The 23,490-nt window shown below is 44.8% G+C and overlaps 1 protein-coding gene across 3 annotated transcripts in view; it reads right to left on the bottom strand.

The window, feature by feature from the left end:
* The window catches only part of PDE8A (phosphodiesterase 8A), a 113,014-nt gene extending 90,020 nt beyond the window's left edge, over positions 1 to 22,994 (bottom strand). For 2 of the 3 annotated variants that reach the window (XM_032446937.1, XM_032446938.1), the window contains exon 1: positions 21,637 to 22,994. In XM_032446937.1, the coding sequence (XP_032302828.1) occupies positions 21,637 to 21,897 (261 nt within the window). In that variant the 5' untranslated portion in view covers positions 21,898 to 22,994. The remainder of the gene's footprint in view (positions 1 to 21,636) is intronic. The other variant, XM_032446936.1, reaches the window with a different exon arrangement.
* Positions 22,995 to 23,490: the final 496 nt, after the last annotated feature.

Here is a 23,490-nt window from a genome sequence, read left to right as displayed (position 1 = left end):
TCTGCAATGACTTAGGAACAGCAGTAAGAGGTATCCGCTCCTGCTGCTCCAGAAGTCTTGCAAATAGCATCTGCCCACCTTCCAAAGGAAGAGTATCAGTAAACTGAGTGTCACCAAGGGACAGTTTGCACAGCCTAAGCCTGCACAAAGCAGTTTAAGCCACAAAGTTGCGCTGAACTCCCAGCTTTAGTTAAACCACGCCAGAAATATACGGGAATAAACAAACAGATTAGGGAAAGAAGGCAGAAGAAAGAAATAATCTTTGCTGTGAGGAACGGGGAAAATATAAACTGAAAGGGGCTCTGCGTGTAACTGACAGAAGCTATAAAAGGAAGACTACTCAGTGCAAAATCTGTTTTGTATAAGCTTCTCAAGAGAAAAATCACACTAGCCACCCCAAAACTTCACACCTGGCACGCAAACACATTTGGTGGAAGGAAGAGAAAGAAAAAGACCCAAACCTCCCACAGAACCTGGACACTGAAGCCCTTTGAGTCGATAAGTCCACAAGAAAAACGAGCGGTGCCAAAAAGATTGCAGTAAATCACGTTCCTGTGCTGAGCTTAATGGAATCGCCATGCTGAGCCCAAGGAACTAAACACTTGCCATTGGTTAAGAGATCACTGTGGCAACACAGTTGCCTTGATTCACAGCTTGAGCCCATGAACCACAAGGGCCCCACAGAGGGGGAAACCTCAAACTGGCAGTGTCTAATTTGGTTTTGTTTATGTTCCTGTGTTCGCTATTGATCTGCTCGGGGCTTAGAATCAACAGCAAGGACTAACAACCTCCCCAGTACAAACTTCATAGGCAAAATAATTTCCAAGAGATGCTTCCTGCCCCAAATGGAGAGAGATGGGCGGACCCTGCGGCTGGAGCTGCTTCCCCACTGCCAACATGGGCCCAGCATGGGGCTCCTCACTGCAAGCAGGGCTGCCAGACACGGTCCTCTTGCAGTAAGCAGAGCAAGCACTGTCAGAGGAGGTAGGACAAACTCCAGCAGGAGGTGACGCAGGTTCTTAGCAGAACTAATGTATAGGGAAGAAGCAAGAGCAGAAGAAAAACAACAGCAGAAGTAATCTGCTGGGAGCAGCTCAACCCTCATGTGAATTTCTAATTAATCAAGTACACCGACTCCAAAACAAGATGTAGGTATCTGTCTTATAATGAGGTTTGAGACTAAAGAAGTTCAGATACTCCACACAAGAAACAGCTGACAGACACTGAGCCATGCCCCACCAGAGGAGCCTTCATTGGAGGTGAGGACACTGCAAAATGCACAGCCATCTACACAGCACGACACAATCTTGTTCCTACCACAAACCAGCAGCATCTGATTTTTTTCCCCCAATCTCCTACCTGCTCCCTATATATTACAGCACAAGGCACACTACATTCGGGCACAGGTTTCCCAGGGCAGTGGGCATGGCCCCAAGTCTGCAGAGTTCAAGGAGCATTTGGACAATGCTCTCAGACATAGGGTTTGAATCTTGGGTGGTCACGTATGGAGCCAGGAGTTGGACTCTGTGATCCTTGTGAGTCCCTTCCAACTCAATATCTTCTGTGATTTAGTTGTTAGAAAAGTCCCTTTGCATTCGGTTAAAGGGGAAACAAATCAGTCAGGAAATGCAAACAGCACTTACTCATTTTCCATAAGATACTCATGGGACTATGCTACAAGTGACCACACAGCAGGTCCACCAACATGGGAACTACATTGCAGAAGTTCTTTATTTTCTAGATGAGGATACCACAGATTTCAATGTCCTCAGTGTATTTTGCAGAATACAAGACAGGCTGCACAAGCTTTACTCCTGCCTATGCTGGCATCCTCAGTTCCCAAACCTCCTGCAGCACCACAAGCAAATGCAGCAGCTGAACAGCCAAGAAACATCTTTGACAGCAGCTGGAAAAGCCCAGGCACAACTCCTCTAACAGAACATCGAGGCAGTATCAAAGGGGGACTGCATCCCTTTTCTGTGGCATTATTTCCTTAACCAATATGCTTTTTCTCTGTCCTCAAAAGGCACTGCCTCAAACTGTGAGTTTTGACTTTGTGGTCCTATAAAATACTTGTCATGTTCACATCTGAAAGCTAAGGGTGAGAGGAAAGAAGATAAGAGATACTTGCTAATAGGACTAATGCGCACAAGGTTTTGAAATCGCATTCCGACTTCACAGGAGCATTTGCAAGTTGATAATCTTTGTGACAGCAGGAAAATGACGATCAGCAGGAGGCAGGGAAGACAGATAGTTCAGCTGACAGACTGCAGAGTAAACAGATGACAATTAAGCAGATATATTTGGCGTTTTCTTTTAAGGTTTTTTTTTTTTCCCTCTTTCAAAATGAAGTTGTTGTCAACTCTGTGAAGGATTAAATATAAACAGAAATTGCAATACGCCAGCAAAGTAAGGAAAGAATAGTAAACAGAGGACAAAGAGGAAGAATGGATCCATCAGCAATTCATTTGAGTTTTCAAAATTCCATGAGGAAAAAAAATCTGCTTGATGACAACATGTGATTTAATTTCCAAGATTCAAATACTGGCAATAAAACCAAAGTAAGAGAGGAAATGTGTCCTGTAACAAGGAATAATTTTGTTGCAGTGGTCAGTAAGACAGAGCAAGTTGCATAAGCCTCAGCACTTCTGAAGTGAGATCTTCATCTAGGTGAGGCAATGAGCAAAGCCCAGCGATGGTGAAACGAGCCCTTAGTTGTTCCAGTAGAGTTTGGTCCAAGGTAAGTCACCAACAAAAGAAAGCTCTTTCCCATACATCCGTTGTCTTGGCAACATTTCTTTGAGACGTAATCTTGCTAATTTTGCTGACAAAAACAAGCTTTTACTGCTGTTAGTTCTGCAAAACCAATATTACCATGGCTGAGCGAGCTGGAATTTTTATTACTGGCAATGAAGTAAGTTTCAGACAGAAAACAGCTTGATTGTCAAACCCAAATGTGAGAGTTTGAATTACTGCCCGTTAGAAAAATCACCTTGTGACTTGTAAACCAAGCAACGTTTTATCTGAAAATGATTGAGAGAACAAGCGTAGGAACCTTCTGCTGTCATTTTAGAGTCACTTCTGGATACAACTCCACCACAGGACAGCCGCCCGCCCCCCTTGCTTTCTGCCAGCCTGTGCTTGCCATTTGCACATACCACTGCAGGCCAACTGCATACCACACTGTGCCACCTCCTATGCTGATATGGACAATCCCATGCCATGGTCACAGAATCCTTGGCCAGGCTGCATTGAACCAAAGGGGCTCTGTGCTCTTGCCCACAAGGGTGTGACCCTCACATCTTGCAAGGAGATCTGCATAGTGGGACTCAGTGCAGTGAATATCGAAGCCAACTCCAACTTTCCTCCCTCAGGTACTGGAAATGGCACACTTCTATTCCCACAGCACACTGCACCAACAAGTCCCCATGTTTTCACAGCTCTCCAATTTCCATCAGCCAGGCTAGCCTGGTCATTTCATAGAATCATAGAATTGCTCAGGTTGGAAAAGACCTTAAAGATCATTAAGTCCAGCTGCAACCTAACCAAACCACCCTATTTCTGACAACCCTCTCCTAAATCATGTCCCCGAGCACCACATCCAAACAAAGTTTAAACACATCAGGGATGGTGACTCAACCATCTCCCTGGGGAGCCATGTTCCTCTATGTATTATTGCTCTACCTCTGCCCTTTAGTTACCCTCAGATTTCTTTACTGGTTCAGCTGAGGAAGGATGAAGCCGTACAAAGCAGTTCCCAAGAACAACACTCTCCACACCTGGATCTCGCTTCCCTGGATACAAAAGAACGAGGCACTTTGGTCAGTGTTAGGATTTCATTCTACATCCTGGGAAACAGTTACTTAATGTCTGAGCTGAGAGCATGAAGTACAGGACAGTCTTTTACATATCCAACTTAATCCCAATTTAATCATGTAAAAGCTAAATAAATACCATTTCTCCCCACGGCACTGGGCCTTTCTGAGGTCAGCGCTCTGCTGCAAGAGTCCTGCTGGCACCTCAGCCAGCCAGCAGGGACTGCCATCTCAGAGCACACCTTGCCCTTTCAGGCAGGAAAGAAAGTAATTATTCCAAGAAGCTCAAGTTCCATCTTAGATTGTACTTTTGGATATCTTATTATCAAGACTTATTTCAGGTGATTACTGCACTGCACTTAGAGTCCAAGATCTTACTAAAAAAAAAAAAAACAAAAAAACACCCAAGGACTTTAATTGCTTCATAGCTACTGTTTATTTTATAACTGCTAGACCTATCGCTTCAAGCATTGGGGTCACCCTGGAGCCGCTGTGCTGGGGTTCCCAGCCCATGCTCCCTGGCCAGCAGCAATACCCCCAGAGAAGCACACGGGATTGCTGCAGCCAACATTAGACAGCAGCATTGCAAAGCCTGGTGTTTAGGGTTGGTTTTGGTTTTGCAAGAATAGTAGTCAGAGCATTCTATCTAGTTCTGGTTTAGTATATCACGCTTCCTAAGAGATACTCAATTCAGCAACCACCAGCAACGTTTCGGTTTCAAATATCACGATATCCTTTATTCTGGTAGACCTGTTCATTTCTCTCAGGCTTGAGGCAACAGGTTAAGAAAATCATTTTCTATGAGAGTACAGAGCTGCCTGGCAGGCCTCCAGCTGCCTTCAGCATCATGTGTCCTTCCATGGGAGGGCTCCACTGCTGTCCCCCCCCTGTGGTGCCACCACTGACGTCAGTCAGGCAACCACAGGGAGAGCAACGCCATTTACTGAAGATTGCGGTTGCAAAATCAGATGCAGAAAACAACACAGCGAGCGTAGACTGTCTTGATTCTTTCATCTCCTTTTTTTTGTTGTTATTTTTGTTTATTTTTTAAACATTAAGACATCAGGGATTAAAATTACATTTGATTATAAAAACACAGCCATGCAAACATACAGAAATGAGCAATATGCTCTTTTGGATATTATAAGATTGACTGATGACTATTTTTTTTAACCTCCAGTTGATAACTGCAGTCTGATAACTTTAGTGCCAATTCTCTCTTTTAATACACATAACTGGAACACTAAAAGCTGGCACCATCATTGATTATGCCAGCAGAAGAACAAACCAGCTATTTCTGAACTAAATTATTTCTAATTCAACATGCAACTCTTGCTCTCTCCTCATGCATAAATGAGTTTAAGCCGTAAGAGAAGCATGTCACTGTAGAGACTGAATGAACAGAGAAATCACTTCTTGACATCGCTTTTACTTCATCTTTGTGTTATACAAGCACTGAACTGTGCAACAGCCCTACAAACACACAAGATGATCCCTATATCTGTTAATCTACATTTCAAGATGGAAGTTTCTTGTTAGCGCTAATTCCTTCCACTTTCTTTGGACTGGACATCAAAACAATTATAAAGATCCCTTCATAAGCTGCATGCTACCCCACACTAACACAAATGCAATGGCACTACAGCTACATTAGTTCCACAGCTTGTTTTCTTTCCCAAACCAGTTTTCCTCAATGCAGCATAGCCTTCTCCTCTCTGTCCTCCCCAACAACTCATGTAAGGAATAGATTATTGCGACCAATGTGTAGGACTCAACACTCATGCTGAACCTCACATAAGCTGCCTCAGTCCATTAATCAAGCCTGTCCAGATCCCTCTGTAGTGCCTTTCTACCCTCAGGTAGATCAGCACTTCCTCCCAACTTGGTGTCATCTGCTAACTACTGAGGATGCATTCAATCTCCTCATCCAGATCATCAGTACAGATATTAAACCGGATCAGTGCCAGTACCAGCCCGTGGGGAACACCACTCATGACCAGATGTCAGCTGGATTTAACTCCATTTACCACTAGACTCTGGGCCTCACCCTCCAGGCAGTTCTTTACCCAGTAAAGATCACACCAGTCCAAGCCACCGGCTGTCAGCCTCCCCAGGTGAATACTACGGGAGGCAGCATCAAAGGATCTACTAACACCAAGGTACACTCAAGGCACTGAAGTTGGAAACTGTTTTCAGATCTCATAAAAATACCTACTAACTTTTTTCCCCCCCCTCTCAAGTCACACACTGATTATCCCATGAAGAGAGGTTGCTACAGTTTCAGTAATAGGAAAAAAAATAAAAAAGCTCCTATGATTTAGACAAAGCTAAAGGAGAATTTTTAAACTAATAAATGCGTGTAGTCCTTGCACTGCAGTTGCTTATCTGCCATGAAGCAGACAAGTTATACAGTAGCCTTGACTGACCATTAGACATCATTCAAAGTTAACATTTTTCTATTTGACCATCTTATCTTCTTGCCTGAGCAATGCAAACCCACAAGTCACTGAGTAAAATATCCTTCCACATGGCAAACATTTCTGCCAAGGCACACTGTGATCAGCCCGATGCATTTTTAAAGAGGAATCAACCTCTGAAAATAATGAAGGCCTTTCCCAAGAAACACTATTTGTTTTCCTGAGCTTTATTTGCTGTTGCTGTGTTTCTTTTTATTGCTGCGTAATTTCGAATTCTATGCTGCTAGGCTTTGCCTGGAAAGGAGCTGGAAAGTTTAGGAATACTCACTTATTAGCCCTAACAAGCTGTTATTTTGCAAAGGGCAGTTAGAATCAAGGGATTGCTTTTCTTTTCTAAAAAGAGAAGCGTTTTCAAAGAGCAAAGAAGTGCTGACCCAACGCTGTATGCCAAGTGCGAAACAACATCATGTGAGTGACATGAAAACAGACCAGGGACTCTTGATCCCAGGGCACATGAGGACTCAGTGTGCCACAGAGACTGAGCTTGCTTAGTTTCTGCTTGGAGGGTGTTTACCCCACAAATGCCAGCAAATGCACATCTATGGAATAACATTGTCATGAGCTTCAAAAACGTAACAGCCTAATGTTTATAGCTGGTGAGGCATTTTGGAAAGTTGTTATCAAAAAGGGAAAGAAAATGTAAAGAACAAAGAATAAACTAGGCACAATAATTAGATTTTAGGATTATTTTCCATGGACCGAACTGGCAGATTATGAATTGTAAAAGAAATTACTGCTGACTCAATAAAGAGCATTCCTACAATATATAAACCTATCTCCTGCCTAAACAAATTTCCGTACCAATACACATTACCAGGGTTTTGTGCTAAGCCTCACTTCACAGAGCTTGTTATGGCAACGTTACAAAATCACCCAAATTAATTCTTTTCATTTAATATTTTCTGTCACTTCTGTTCTTGGCTGTATGTCATATTAATGACAATTATGACCACCCCTGCCACTGACACCTAGCTGACTTCAAATGGGCTAGAACATTTTGTTCACTGCTCCGTTTTCCAAGCCAGCAGGGTTCATTCACCTGTGCTCTACGCTGCACAGCAGAGTTCTAACATGGCACCAGAAGTTATTGGTATGCTAAAATCATTATGGGCACTATATGGAGGTCATCACACAAGGGTCATTTCTGACAGGAAAAAGAAAACAACAGCAACAAAAAAAGAAAACAAAAACAGAGCCGAAACTATCTAATAACATCATAAAACAAGATTTGTTTTGTTTTTATAAGGGTAGTGAAGCACTACAACAGGTAGCCCAGAGAGGTAATGGATGCCCCATCCTTGGAGACAATCGAGGTCAGGCTGGATGGGCTCTGGATGAGGTTACCTTTGAAGTTCCCTTCCTACTCAAATGATTCTATAAACACGAGTGTATTAACAGCCTTCCAGTTAACCCTACAGGCCACAAGCATCAGCTTGTAGAGCTTTGTATGGCTACACAGACGGAAGCAAGAGGCTTTGTCTTACAACTCCATTTCCTTGCATAGTCCCACTTACACGAAATTCCTCCCATCTTGGTGCAATCAGGATCACAGCCAGGCCTCCCTCACTCCTCTACTGACACCATTCTCAGGAAACCAAAAAGGAACAGTTGGCAGCCCAAAAACAGACTGCAGAAGGAGATACTGGAAATATCTCTATAAGCCAGAAGGCACTCACAGAGCACTCACTTCCAGTTACCTCTGGAGCAGCCACCAGCTTGGCAAGTGCAAGAGAGAACAGGAAACACTGAAGGCTATTGAAAGATATAAAACAGCACTTAATTACATTAGAGACACCATAACTGTGGCTGTTGGAAAACAACTTGTAAAGATGGCCATTACAGGGAGAGTCTGGAGGAAAAATAACTTTTTCTTCCACTTGGTGCTTGCCAGAAATCAAGCTGCCACAAAACTACCTTGAGCTCAATACTTTGGGAAGGCCTTTCAAGATCACTGGTAAGGAGAAAAAAATAATAATTAAAAAAAAATTCTCAGCAGAAAAAGAAACATCTAAAGACGTCAGTAATTATCTCTAATCTACAGTCTGACATGGGAAAGGGTGTGAGCCATCATCACTAGGCCACAGAGAGCTCCCAGACACCAGCATGTAATCACCATTTTCCATTTCAGAACAGAGTTCAGCTTGATCACAACTATTTCTGTAACTATTCTCCTTTTTGAGCTAATACCTGAACTGATGTGGTTACAAAAATAGAGGGAAAATGTCTAATCTGTATAACAAAGTGTGTCAGCACCAGCTGAATCATACAAAACTACGAGTCCAGGCTCAGTGTCACTTATGACAGTCTCTCTTCCCATTCAAATAAGTAAAATTCATATCCACAAACTATAATCAAGTAATTTACACATCAGCTAATTCTTTATGCTTTGTGCTATAAAAAGAAAGAAAGCAAACCTATTTTATCCCACACGTTACTTATTTTGGTTAAGCGACACAAAAAAACCAAACATACCTACAATTTAAAATGTCAGCAAGGAAAATATTTTAAGCATAATATTTTATCATATAGCATTACATGGGCTGTTGACCTTGGTGCAAATGATTAACGGTATTCTGCATGTACAAAATAAGGAATTTCAGGGAGAGATCTGTTTACCAGCTGTTCTTCTTTGTCAACAACAACAAAAAGAGACCATACCATTTCTAGGATAGCGTTAATGGCAGTGGATGGGAAGAAGTCAGACCATCCTTAAAGACCTTAACCCAACTAAAGCATCTTCCCTATTAAAAAAAGAAAAAAAAAGGAATGTACTAAGAGAGAGGAGCTGATGTCGATTTTGCCAGCGAGATGAGATGTGCTGCTTGTGAAAAAAGAAAGTATAGAAACATAAAAATGGCAGCCAAAGACGGAACAGATGGTAAAAGGAAGGAGAATGATTTGTACAAACCATGTCTCATCAAAGGGGTTGTAGGAAGGAACCTCGAGTGTGTAGAGCTGAACAAGTTAAAGAGAAACTACAGATTGCTGCAGATGCTGCAGTAACGTGGTCAAACAGCAGCAGAGCTGCTCTTCTGCTGCAGAAGCAGCTGTGGCTTCACAGTGTTTGTACCACAAGTTGCCTTTCTGCATTACTATCAAGCTGCCATCAAATCAAACCTGGTAAATTGGTATCTTCTGTACAGTAATAATTTGTCTCATACTTCAACACAAATCTAGGACAGTTTCATGAGATAATTATTTACAGTCTATTGGCTCCTAAACAATGCAATTAATTAACTGAGAGTTCAACTTTTCCTTAATAACCTGAAGTTGCAGAATGAAGAGCCCCATACTTACAGTAAGTGAGCAAAATGTCCTACACTAAAAGGCACAAAAACAGCAACAGAGGACAAAGGCCATTAACAATCACTTATTTGTCCTGATTCAAGGACTGCTCCGTCATGTTTGTTCTGCTGCCTGGTCCAGCATACACAGCTTTGCTGACCAAAAAATGCCTTTTCTTACCAAAGGTTTGCAAATACTCACATTAGAATTTAATAGCAAGGCCACTTTTGTGGGGCTTTTTTCTGCCACTATCAGTTTATCAGTAACAGAGAATTTACCAAAATAAGGTATTATTAAAAATCCAGCTCTTTCAGCAGAACATTTCCAGGCTAGGTGGCATTCTTTGTTCAGTCCCAGACTCGATTGTACTAAGGCTGCCTAAATCAGAAATGTCAAGAATGTAAAAAAATACAATAAAATACTGGAAAATCTTCTATTGTGGAAGAAGTTATTCCATTTCATTTATGCTCTCAAGTGGCAGAAATCATGCAGTTGCAAGTGCATTAGTATCAGAATTGCTGCAGTTTTATAGGGCTTTTCCCTAGCTGTGTCAGTAAGGAATTATGAGTGTAAGAACAGACCGTTGCAATGCTAACACAAGAGGCAAACCCTACATATCAGCTCCATAACACACATCAGCACCTTTCAGCAGAGGATCATGGACAGCAGAGGTTTGCAGACTACTTTGATACAGTATGAATTCTTGCACCAGTGCCGAGCTGAAGAGACCCAACAAGCTAAACTGAAGTCAGAAAGCTTAGTCTGTGTTGCCTTCAGCAGATGTTCTATCAGCTACCATTGAGACTAAATCAGGTCTATATTACAGCATCTGTTAACAGAGGCCTTAACTGGTTTTAGAAGAAGCAGGACTGCAGTAATAAATCTGATCTCTTGAAGCCTGTGTTGGAAGTTGTACCCTTCTGTCAGCAGGTTCACTGTATGATGTATTGTGGAGATTTGGCTGCAAAGACACTGTAGCCTGCAGTTAATGAGCTGTTCAAAGGAGCTGTGAAATTGTCAACTTAATTAAGCCAAGTTTAGTTAACAGTCATCTTTCACATACTTTGTCTGAAGAAGCGGGCTTTCAAAGCGCCCGGCTATGCGCTGCTGTGAAGTGCTGCATACTTTTCTGAACTGAGAAATTAAAAGCTCATATGATGAGAGAGAGTGCTATTTAAGAAAGCATCTTAAGAAAGCCCCCCGGTCATTCCAGCATGTCTAGGAGCTACATCTTTTTTTTTTTCTTTTTTTCTATTTTTAGAGAATTAAGATGCATAATCACTTGAGAACAGTCTGCAATGGTGTCTTAAGATAGATCTGACCTTTAGAAAGACACTTATGATTTGGAAAGAGGAAGAAGATCCTCCTGAGGAAACCCTGCGAAGATCTGAGCTTTCAGCACTGTGTGCTGCAGATGGATGTGCTGATGTGACAGCCATGGTCCCACAGGTCCATCCTACCGATATGAAGGCAGAAAATCTCAGAGGGCATCGGGAAAGGCACCCGTACACCCTAAAACTACCTCCTTGCTATTGTTCATGGCTTTGGGCAAAGTACTTAAGGATGTGTCACTATCTTTCCTGCACCTTAACCAGGTTACCACATGCTAAATGCTCTGTCCAAACTGGTTTTGAAAACAAGACCTAAGGATATATGAATTTAGGCTTTTGCTTTCTATTTAAACCAACTGCAAACTAATTGGCAAACATCTCGTATGCACATATTCCCCCAGACAGTCTGCTGACATCTGTTCTAGGACAAAAATATCTGTAGTAACCAAACAGAGTTATAGCAATCAATTAATCAGAGTTTAAGAACTTGTGTTTAAACAAACCATTAGCACTGGCCTCAGCTTATTCCTCTGTCAGAGGTCAAGGTTTCCCAAACATTATTCAGACTCCGAAGGATATAAGAACATTTTGCAGCTCCCAGCAACAGCAGAGGTGCAGTGCTGGCAGCCATGAGCCCTTTCTCACCCTGTCAATCTTCTGCCATGTTTTTCTTTCTCCATGATTTGTTTTGTTGGTTTACATTCAAATCACTAAACTATTTCAGTGCAAACTGTGGAGAACCCTCTACTAGAAGCATCTCATAGGGATTCCACCTGCTAGACTGGGACCTCTCTGCTGATGAAAAACACCAAGCCCTTCACCCACACCCACCTCCCTGCAAAAGGATGGGGGCTGAAAAAAAAGGTCAGAGATACATTAGATCTCTTTGTGACCATCACAAAACGGCATGAAGCTCACAGTAGTCAAGCATTTAAAGATCCCCAGCTAATATCTCACATGCATATTTACTCTTATTGGTACGGAGCTACAGAAAAGGAAGAACCTAAAGTAGTCGAGCTGTTTGTCCATAGCCAGGGAAGCACCGCTTTGTTTTCAGATACAATCAACAGAATGCACCTCCTTGGTACATTTCTCTTGAAATGGAATAGCACTGGCATGGGGAATCCTAACAAGTGGATGCAACTGGGCACTTCTGTGATCAGTCAGCCAGAATGCCAGCCAGCTGGGGAAAAATGCAAGGGGCCACTGACCACAAGTGTCAAGTTTCCTGAGAGGAATGATAGCTCTTCTTTGCAGGTCATCCATGAGGAAAGGGCAAGAGACCACATGCACTCATTGCAGCCTTAAGTCCGACAGCCTTAGCAGAAGAGAGTTTGTATTACCCAAAAGGCACAAGACAGCCTTGTAAGAGCTCTTTAGGAATCGGAACAGCCAAGATTAAGTTAGGAGAAAACTTCAGTGCTGTTTAATCTCTGATAATAAGCTTCTTTCAGTTTAATTGGCAAAATAAGAGAGAGTATTTTCAGCACTCTCTTTTGACAGCCCAGCTATGAACCTCAGTGCTCACACTGACTCAGGCTAACTGTGGGATCAGAAGAGCTGTTTGATCCCTACATCAACCACCAGCACAGCTTGGTCCCTCTCCCACTCTAGCTTTGAGGTTTTGCACTAATTAAAAAATAAAATAATCAAACACTGTAACATATAAACACTGACAGCAAAACTCTGTTTTTCAGTAAAATGCGATTATCTGATCCATCGCTGTTTAGCTCTGGGAACCAAAATGTCCACCCAGATTCAACAACCTGTCCTTCAGAAGCAAGCATTGCCTTTTCCCCTCCCAGCAAAGCCCAGTGTAAGGGGGATAGGTCAGCTTCCTCACTGAGCAGCTGCATTCATTTCATGAGTTTTTATTATTGTTATCAAGGATCACAAAAATCTAAGCTTTCCCAATCACCTAGAAGCTGGTTCTTGCAGCTCCTGGGGGCTTCTGCAGGGCACTGTGTAAAGGTTATCGAGCTGCTCTTTGGAGGAGGGGCTGCAACCAACAGCACTACCACTGAACTTGACTCAATTGTTGTCATAACAGACGTCACAGAGTGGCATTAAACAGCAAGGAAGGATCCCAACATTTCCAGCGCTGAGGACACACGATAACACAGCTGAGTGGCAGCATACGCAGAACAGCCCTTTTGTCTGAAATTCTGCAGAGAGCCGATCAAAAAAAGGCAAAAGGCAAAAAGAAAACAAACAATAAACAAATTTAAAGTTTCAGGGAAATCAATGGCAGCATTGATTCTGAGTTCCCAGGACTTATTTTTCCTCCCAGTATAATTGTTAACAAAACAAAAGCTGTTTGGGTTTGCAAAGCCCTCTTTGCCTGAGTTTGTAAATGTTTCATCCCTCTAAAATACCAATGCAACCCCCCCATTTTTCTTTTTACCATCTGCAGGAGACTCTGCTTTATGCACAACAAGCACCTTGCCTTTCTGGTCCTGAAGGTTCTCTTCAAAAGGCAATCTCATATTTTGGTTACAGTTCATTCCATTTGCTTTCTTTTAAATGCTTCCATCTGCTCTTGGTCCCTGCAACAGTATTTGCAGATTTGCAAATACACAGGAGTTCCACACTGGCAGTGTATCAGTGGTAAGCATGCACTGCCATGGCACAATGGCCTCTGGAAGTCATTCTGCCATTTAAAACTTCCACTCAAGAGTACACATTTTTAATTGCATTTATCAGCTTAGCAACAAAGTCTTAAGGAGATAAAACTAAAATACAAGTGCCATGCAACATGCCAGAGTTGTTAGAAAGGAGAAGTAAACCAGCACATCCAGGCTCAGTTCAGAAGAGGAACATCAAAAACTCTTCTCGTTTTTGTAACTTTAAATAGGTTCTTGCATCTTTCCCCAGAGCACATTCTGCTGACTGTGGGCAGAGCAAAGCACTGCATTACATGGACGTGGTTTGATCTGAGAGCAGCTCCTCTGTTCCTGGGTACATGGTGGCCTTGATCCTGCGTGACACGCAATTAAGATCAAGCATGCAAGCAGAAACATACAACAACTCGTCCACAGAGACACACGACAACCGCCGGCAGCCTACTTCTGCCTTCAGCTCCGTATCTCTAGCCTTGGCTGCAGCAGAGTTCCCAGAGCAACCATCTGCAACCAGAAAACACCCTGCAAACAACACGTCCCAGCATACTTCAGACAGAACTGGATAATGACAGCTACAAACATACAGAAAAATACATCTTTCTGAACACCTAGAAATCCCATTTTAACTTTGACAGCCAGCACTCTGAAGATCAGCAATAGACTCACAGACTTGCTTTATGACCTGGAACCACAGCAATTTATATTCTTTACATCACTACTGCATGATAACAGCCCTCACTGCTACACAAAGCTGTGAGAAAAAAAATGTTTCACTTCTATCCTATTACTCCCATCATTAAGCAGTTAATAGTATCTGTTATTGGTAGCTTTTCTGCATTACTGCCAGATGAAGCAATCATAAAACATGGTACCCAACCATAAGGGCACATACCCTGGTTGCACTTCAGAATCCAGTTTTATTTATGGACCAGAGACCAAATTCTGGTTGTTCTAAAGCTGTAACTTTCCCATTAGCCTCAGTACAGGCAAGAAATTGCCTAGCAGAGCTATACCAACACCCTTCTGGAATGACAGAAAACAACTCTGCCCTTAATGCAAGTATTATTGCCACTATTTTTATTTCCAAATCTCATACCCAACATGGAGCTATTTTCTACAACAGTGGAAGATGAACAGAGCTGTCCAAGCCCTGCCGCAGGTTACACCTCCTGAGCCCACAGAGCTTAATGGGGCTGAAGGACTGTAATTTCAGCCTGAATTGCACCCACCAATAAACCTCTTTGCTATGTGAAAATAATTCTGCTCTTTATTTTGACAAACAAAGCACACATATCTCACCAGCAGTCCTGATACCATCCACATTTGACATGGCAGAGCTTCTTTAAATGCTGCTACCTAGGGACCCCTGGATCCTCCTCCTGGCCCTGGGACATTTATTACTAAATCACAGCAAGTGAGACAGAGTGACTTTATCAGTCTGTAAATCTGCAGGAGTACACAGGGTAAGTCACTTCTGCTTCAACATAGCAGAGTAAAAGGTGCGGTTGTTCTCAACCATTTGAGGAATTTCTCACCAAACTTTTATTAAAAAAAAAAAAAGAAAGAAAGAAAGAAGGAAAAAAATCTTAAAAACTGAACCAGCAGACAGAGTACCCCAAAGATAAAGGAATAGACAGCTGCAAACTCAGCCTGCTCAGCTGGACACAGATCCTGACCCACCTGCCTATTGCACAGCACACACGCAGTTCAAAGCTTGGGACTAAAACTGCTGCTGCAAAGGCAGAGTTCTACGCTCCTCTTCAAAGCAGCTGTGATATCAGCACGAGTGTCTGATGGAGCAAATCACAGAATACAGAACGATCGTGGTCAGTGCAGATCAAAGGGCTTTTGCTGTGCTTTAAGTAAACTATACGCACACCTCTTCAAGCTTGATCTGTGTAAAGAAGGTTTACTTACTGAAGCTATTTGTCTGGCCAGTTTGTATCAGACATAACAGAACCTCAAGCTTAAAGACAAAAAAAAAAAAGCCTGATGGTAAATGTGTAACTTGTGTTTCAGTGGCAAGTAACGTGGGGCCTCAAAGTTTCCACTGCATCCCAGTAGGAAGCTAAAGGTCGCTCTGAGAGTTAAAAACAATGGGAAGCAGAGGATGTCATTCTTTCATATTAGCCCAGTGATTCTGTGTTTTCTTTGTATGGATTTACTTAGGAAACAGGAGATCTAACAAGGATTTCGAGGCTACCATTTTTCCCTGCACAAAGCTGCAGTCAGAAACCTGTTTGTGGAGCTATGCGGGTTTGCTTCACATAGAAAAACACTTCTTGCTTGAAAAGGTCTGATCTTTCCAAGTACATACAACACCCAGAGTTTTCTGTGCAACTTCCAAAGCTTAAACTAATTCTGCTTCCGGAAAAAGGAGTGAATCCTCATTTCTAATACAGAAACAACTCAAATCTGCTCGACATTACTTAGCAAATGGATTCATTTCTATTCTGACCAAAAAAGTAAAACCAATAATGCATTTCAACACATTTCCACGTCAGAAAAGTAGGTTTCAGCCCTCATCCTTTCCATTGAAAGAAAACCACACACGCAGGTACTGCTTTATAGAATGTGAAGCTTTTTACATTATGTACAGTGACACACATATAGATTTTACAAGGAAGAGGAGAAAAGGGCCTGGGAGTTTGATCTGAGGCCAACAATTCAGCCCAGAGTAAAGGGGGATGGTCTGGAAGAAATTACAAGTTAAATCCTGCACTATTTAGTCCCACAGTGCATTTGTCAGCGTTGTTTATTCCATTCTGACCTTAACAGAGATTTTAAGAAGGATGGTAAAAGCAGCTGGATGCCAAAATCTCCAACAAATGGGGGCTTTGACATCCCTTTCTCCATGTCCTTGAAAGCTTAAAATCTGACTTTGAGCAATCAAGCTATTTAGCACGACATGCACGTTAAAGCTATTCAATTTGCATGTTGTCATCCCATGCCCATTTAAATTATGGTTAAGTGAAGATACCCAATTATTTCACCCGATGGGCTGACAGCAATGAGTACAATGTCACAGGGCCGAGCAAGCTCGTACTGAAACGCTGGTGAATTAATGAGCCTAACACCTACACCACTGAATGCAATTCACACCAAGCACTGCACTATGGACGTAAAATCACATTTCATGTGTAATCTTGAAAACACCTCTACAAGGATTTAACTCCAGCGGCTGGTAAAGCTGTTTGCAATGTGGTACACTGTATCTATACTCACAACCCAAGTGGAACACAGTGCTAAATTGTTCTCCTAGGTGTGCAGGTGCGTGTAGGGTCCCCTGACACTGACACAACCCTGTCTTGTGCAAAGCTTCCATTGAAACAGCTTCACCCTGAGGGCAAGCTGCTCATTATCAGATTTGCTTTTCTTTCACTTTTTTGTTGCAAGCTAATAAGAGCTTTAATTGTCCATATCCCTAAATACGTATTTCCTCTTTGAGGACTTATCTGAAAGTCAGTCAGCATTTTAGCTGCTCAAAAAAGTGGAATGACTTCAGTGCCTGGCTGGCATGTTAAATGTAAAGCGATGCTGGTCCCTTGCAGAGCACATTTCACACCACATCTAATACTGGGTATGTGGGAAGGGATGGAGAACTGCTAATTGCACCACCTCCCGCTCTTCTGCCTGTCTTACAAGTACATCCAACATGCTCATTTCTCACTGTGGATGAACTTTGCTTTCATGTCAGCTCTACAAAAGGTGCAAGACAGCAAGACAAATATTTAGAACCATAGAAATAAAGATGTGTTTTTAATACTTCATCTACCAACACATTTGGGTGGCAGACAACTTAAAGCTGTTAAAGCCAGGTAAGGGATGTACCAAGGGCAGAGAAAAGGCAGTGCTTTGTGACTAGCAAGGATTTATAGCCGAAGGGAGACTCAGCAGAGCTTCCACCATCAGTAAGCACTGCAAAAACACAGGCTCATCTCAGTCACACAGGAAAGGACCCTCAGATGCAGCAGCAGGCTTTGCTGCTGGTTTGCATGACCAAGAGATGTGGTAAAAATGGTTTAAAAATCAAAAGCACATCTTTGGTTACTTTCACAGAGGTGAGATACACGCTGTGAGTGATTTCCAGTTCTTTTCCAGTTGACATTACAAACAACAGGAAATTAAAAGGTGAAGATTAAAAAAATAATAATAACCCAGTCATGACTATGGAAAGTTCACATCGCTCCATCACTTCACATCATTTACAAATTCAACCTCCCCATTCCCTGGAAAAAAGAAGGGTTCATGCCTTGCAATAAAAGCACTGTGACCATCGGCCTGGGAGCGCGGAGCCGTGGGGCTGAGCACAGCCAGTGTATGGCAGCGTGGGAAGGATCCTCACGGCGGAGCAAGGATCTCTGCATGGGAGGGCTGACGTCAGTGGAAGTGGGAGGGAGACGGCGCTGGGAGGTTTGTCGGGGAAATGGTTGAGGACAGCTTGAGTGGGAACAGGGAGGGATCGGGAGGGTCGGATGGCCTCGCTGAGAGCAGGGACGGAGCGTGTGGGAGTTTCAAAGGAGGGAGAGCTGATAGGCTGCAAGGGGAAGGAATCTCCAGACAGGCAGGAAAAGAACAGACGGCTGAACAGACAAAATAGCGCGCTGTTAAACGCTGGAGTGAGATCCATTTCAGCATTGAAAGTACAAGTCAGCATTCGTCCTCCTGAGCGCAGAATTACACAACCACTGCTTTGCGGTGACCCTGAAACTCACAGACAGTTCCACAGGTTTGGAATTAAGAAAACTTGGTGCTGTGGCACCGTGGGTGTAACCGGGTGCCCCACATCAGCTGAGCAATCTAAAGGCCATGGCAGATCTAGTCCTGCTGGCTGACAGCAACTGTTAACTTACAGTAAAGGAAGTACGGATTTACTCTCTGACCCCCCTGCACTCAAACACATGCAGTTCTGTGTTAAATATACGTGACAGGGAGAGTTAGACAGGACAAGAAGAAGGAAATCACATACTCAAAAGAATGGGGAGCAAAATAAATGTGCTGCATGCACTGCAGCGTGCATCCCTGCACTATGGAAGAGTGACACTGACACGTGTTGTTGGGACAGCACAGGCTTACAGACAGCCAAGCCAGTGTTAAACACATGCCCATGAGGTTCTTACACCGTGCCAGCCCTTACCTGCGCTATATGTCAACAGAGCTATTGCTTGGAAAGCATTTAAGCAGATTTGTGTCCAGCTAAGCACCCTTAATACAAACTCAGCTTCACAGAAGTCTGAAGAAGCAAATCATAGTGATAACTACAAAAAGGCTGTCACAATTTTGAAACCGCAATCTAGAGCTTGGAAAAATAAAAATTAAATTAAAAATTAAATAAAAATAGTCAGTCAGTCAACCTCTCCTCTGCAACAGTGCAGTTACTGTGTAAGTCCTGCTCATCTTCCACTGGGGAAAGCACAGAGTTCAAGCTGTGCAGTCTGCATTGAAAACTGAGGGAAGGGTTTCAGGGCTGGTTCACCATTCAGATACAGGAGCTGCTTCCAAGCTGCTCATAAATTTTCAAATGAAAGCCACATACGAAATTACTAATTAAAGAGGGACGTGCAGGCACCAGGACCAAGCATTTTATTACAAGGGCTTCTCCATGCATCACACACTATTGCCACATTCATCTACACGGGGAGTAGCTATTGCAGCATTGATCTCCGCTCACGGCGCGACCAGGAGTTTACTGCACGTTTACTACAGATAAATTTAGGCTTCTCCTTATTAGAAAACAGCAGGCAAGTTTTGAGCCACAGGTTGTAAATCAATGCAAATCACACAACACTCACAACACACACCCTGACAAACAATCTGCCGCTATCTGAACAGCGCAAAGATTTAATAAGACATAACCATAATGCCAGAATAAGGCTGGGGGTTAATTAGTGATATAAATAAGGCCATTTTACAATCAGTGTGGGTTATTTCTTCTTTTGACACTGCCTGACTAGAAAATACGTGCACTGTTGCTACCAAACCAATGCAGTAGAAGTCACTGTATTATCTATTACTCTTATTGAAATAAAATTAACGCTGTTGTCAGCTGAAGTGACAACAAGAGATTCACACACTGACCAAGTTTTGTTCATGTAGCACTTCCTTGGCTTTAATTTGAGCATAGCAATACACGAGCAAGAAAGAAATCAATTGAAGTGCCCTGAAACAACGGGAGAAAGCATTCAGGCAGGTTAGTGGCCATTCACACAAATGCTGATTACACCCCCAAGGCACAAAAGGAATTCAGCATCTGCTGTTGGGATGAGGGTACCCCAGGTGCCATTACACACTATGTGCTCTGTGCAGCAGCGCCCAGATTCCCTCAGTTCCTTCTCAAACCAAAAATTCCTTTAACTCCAGAAGTGCCCAGCGCTGCCCTATGACCCTCCTGGCTTCAAACAACAGCACTGCATTGTGAAAGCCGCTGTCAAACGTAGCTCTCTGCAGCACGACTTCTGCAATAACATGGTTATACTCTGGCACAGCGCACACACACACGGCAAACCCATTAATCCAATTGTGATATACACACTTAGTGATAGAAGCAGCAGATGAAGTACGGTGCTGCCTTGTATCTCCAAAGAGAAGGCTTTGACACGTAAAAACCACGCAGAGAGGAGGTTTCAATCAGATTTTGTACTCGACCGACCACAAACAGAATTCCATTCTCACTTCTCTAAACCCAAGCAACGTGCTCAGAGCGATGACAAGGGCAGAAAACCACCGAGTAATGAAAATCAGAATAGCTGCACAAGGAGTCCCAGTTGAACACACAGCACCTGGCTGGGGTATCTAAACCAAGTAACAAGAGTTGTTACAAAGTGCCTGCAATCAAACAACAAGATTCCTACACAACTAAGACCTCTTCCCATGCGCAGGCTTCCACAAGATGATCTTGGAGTCATTCACTCCCCCTCCCCCCAGCGAGCATGAAAACAAATTCAAGCAATACAAAGTTTAAGAACAACCACGATGAAAACTAAAGCTGGCAAAGCGGTGGTCAGGGCTCTGAGTAGAGCTGCCCCGCTGTGTGCCATATAAGCACAAGCACTGTGTGTGAGCAGAGCCGTCCCGCTCCGCTTCCTGCACGGCCATACACAAAACCTGAGGTTCCTCTGACACGGCCGACCTTCGTGTTGAGGCTGAGGCACCATTCATCCCTCCTGTAACTCACTGCACACAACGCCTTCCCATTTCCCACAGCACTTTTAAAACTTCTATGAACCAAACTTAGGAAATCTGAAGGAAAATGACTGAAGAAAATCAGCCACAACACAGAGGAAAACTGCTTCTGGTCAGTACTCCTCCTGAGCATGTAAAAGTCCTGAGAAAGCTACAAATCATTGGTCTTTGTGTGTGCAAAGCACTTGACATTGTGTGAGCTCCTGCTGCACCTCCAGCCCCTATCTCCTATTGACAGTGTGCGTATCTCGGTGCTTATCACAGCAGCCCAGGGCAGATCAGCCATGTTATACAACATCCCTGGGGTGCTACGCTTTCCTTTGACGTCTGCAACAACTTACTTTGGAGAAACAGAGACGGCTCCCTCCAAGAAGAGAAAATATGGAATATTCATAACAGGCAGCATTAGGAATGAAAGTACAACACATAAAGCAACGGTGCACCAATGGAACAGAGGCAGGCGAGCAAGCACCGCACACACTAAAACAGAGCCATGAAATCAAAATGCAATTATTTCCTTTTCAGTAAGCGCCTGCTGATTTCTTACAGGGCTGATGTTGCATCTCTACAGGAACACGCTAAGTACACGCACTAAAAGGTTTGCTAAATAAAGAGATAAATCAGAATTAAGAGAAACACGCTATTCGCAGCAACAGACAAGGTCAACAAGTTGTCGGTGTAAAGAGCACCCGGCACACAACCTGAACACCCCCCCCCCGCCCAGCAGCCCACCCCAGCATCGAGGTGAGCCCCAGGCCTGGTGGCTGCACCCACAGCATCCACCCCACGGCCCAGAACAGCACTAGAGCCGTTCTGTGGGGCTGATGAGTTTTAAGCAAATGCTGACAGCTCCAGCAGGACGAGCTGCCCCGCAATGCGTGACTTCAGTGGGAGAAACTGGCGCTCGTGGTCCGCACCCCTTTACCTTAACACTGGATCTGCTGGTCTGGGTCTCTGCCTCCATGCTCTGGCTGTTCTCCCTCTTGTCTTTCTTAGAGGAATTAGTCCTCACTTTATAAGTGGATGTGTTGGAGGATTTAATGAATAATCCCGGGACGGGGTTGCCTTGCTGCTGCTGAGACATGGTGGTGTTGGTCTGGTGAGGGGAATGGCACTCCTCAGACTCTTTGCTACTGTGATAGACCACTCTGCTGTCAGAGATGTGGATGCTTGGAGCACAGCCCATGCTTTGTGGCCACCTGGGGAACACTTCTCAATTGTATATATACGAGATATATATATACGCGTATCTCTCTCTCTCTCTCCTTCCCGTTGGTACGTTCCCCCCGCCTGGCTTTGCTAACGGGCCGAGTCCCTCGGCTCGGTTCCCCGCCGGGGCGCTGCCATCGGTCCCTCCGCACCGCCGGGCTCGGCTCTGCGCTCCTCGGCCCCGGGCGCGGCTCCGCGGTGACGGCGGCCCGGCAGCGGGCGGGGGGGGCGGTCAGCAGCGGGCCGTCATGGTGTCACAGGTTGTTAGGGATTTTCCTGAGCCATCTGAAAGCTCGGCTGCACTTTCCTTCTGGGGATGAGGAAAAAAATAAAAACAACAAAAAAAAAAAGGGGGGGAAAAAAAAAGAAAAAGAAGGAAGGGGGTCGATGAGGGAGGTCACAAAAACGCGAGCCCCAACCGCACGCACAGCCCGGCGTCTCGTCGGCACCGCACCGTTCCTCCCTGTCAGTCCGGAGCTCGGCGCATTTTCCAGCTGGGTTCGCACGGCGTTACCGATTAACCCGGAGGGGGGTTGGGGGGGTAAAGCCGCTCCCCACCGCGTCTTCAGAGCCGACAGCGCCGCGTCCGCAGGGTCCCGCTGGGCGACCGGAACGATCACCGAGAGCACGGCACGGGGACACGGCGCACACAGCGCACACAGCAGCCGCAGCCACAGCCGCCCCGGCGCCCCGCGCGCCCCTCACGTTGCGCCGGTGACATTCGCGGTGTCCGCGGGCAAAGCGCCGCTTCCCACCCGCCGCGGCGGCATCCGGAGCTCAGCGCCCTGCGGCCGGGCCGGGGCGGCGGGGGCGGCATCAAAGGGCTTCCTCCATGTTGGGGAGAAGGCGTGGGGCGGCGGGAGGCGAGAAACGATTCAAAATGAAATAACGAAAAAAAAAAAAAAAAAATCAAGAAAAAAAAAATAGCGCTAAGTAGCACGGAGCGATCCTAGCGTCCCATCGTCACGGCAAACGCTGCGGCGGCGACAGCCCTAATTCCCGTGGCCGCGGTGCCGGTCCCTCGCAGCGGGCACTGCCTGCTCCGGCTCCGCGCCCGCCCTCGGTTGTAGCGATGCGGCGCTGCCCCCCGACACCCGCCCGTCCCTCCCCACCCCTCCCCGCTGCTGACAGCGGCGGAGCCAATAACAGCAGCCGGCAGCTCTGACCTCCGGCCCGCGCTGGCGTCAATGCAAACGAGCCGCTCCCCGCCAATGGAGCCCCGCGCTGCGGCCCCGCCCGAGGGAGCGAACTTTAAACCGCCGCGTGCGGGAGCCACGCACGGCCCGCAGCGATGGGGCCATGGGCACCGCCATTCAAACACCGATAAACCCCTATTGGGGCCATCAGCCACCAGCGTGAGCTCCTGTCCTCAGCCCTAAAGCATCTGGCTGCAGAACTGCGCTGCGCTTTATTCCTGGTGGCACTGGGAGCCACAGACAGCGTGACTTTATTCAGTGCTCCGCATTCAGCTCGCAGTGCTGACACCTACAGTTGAGCCTGCTCCTCGTGGAACAGATCGGTCTGATCTGCAGCTACACAAAGAGCTGCAGTTCACATTCAACTACTACCC

This window comes from Coturnix japonica, chromosome 10 (assembly GCF_001577835.2).
Source record: "Coturnix japonica isolate 7356 chromosome 10, Coturnix japonica 2.1, whole genome shotgun sequence".
Taxonomy (NCBI): domain Eukaryota; kingdom Metazoa; phylum Chordata; class Aves; order Galliformes; family Phasianidae; genus Coturnix; species Coturnix japonica.
The sequence above is the reverse complement of the archived record's forward strand: the minus strand, read 5'-3'. Positions and strand labels throughout refer to the sequence as shown.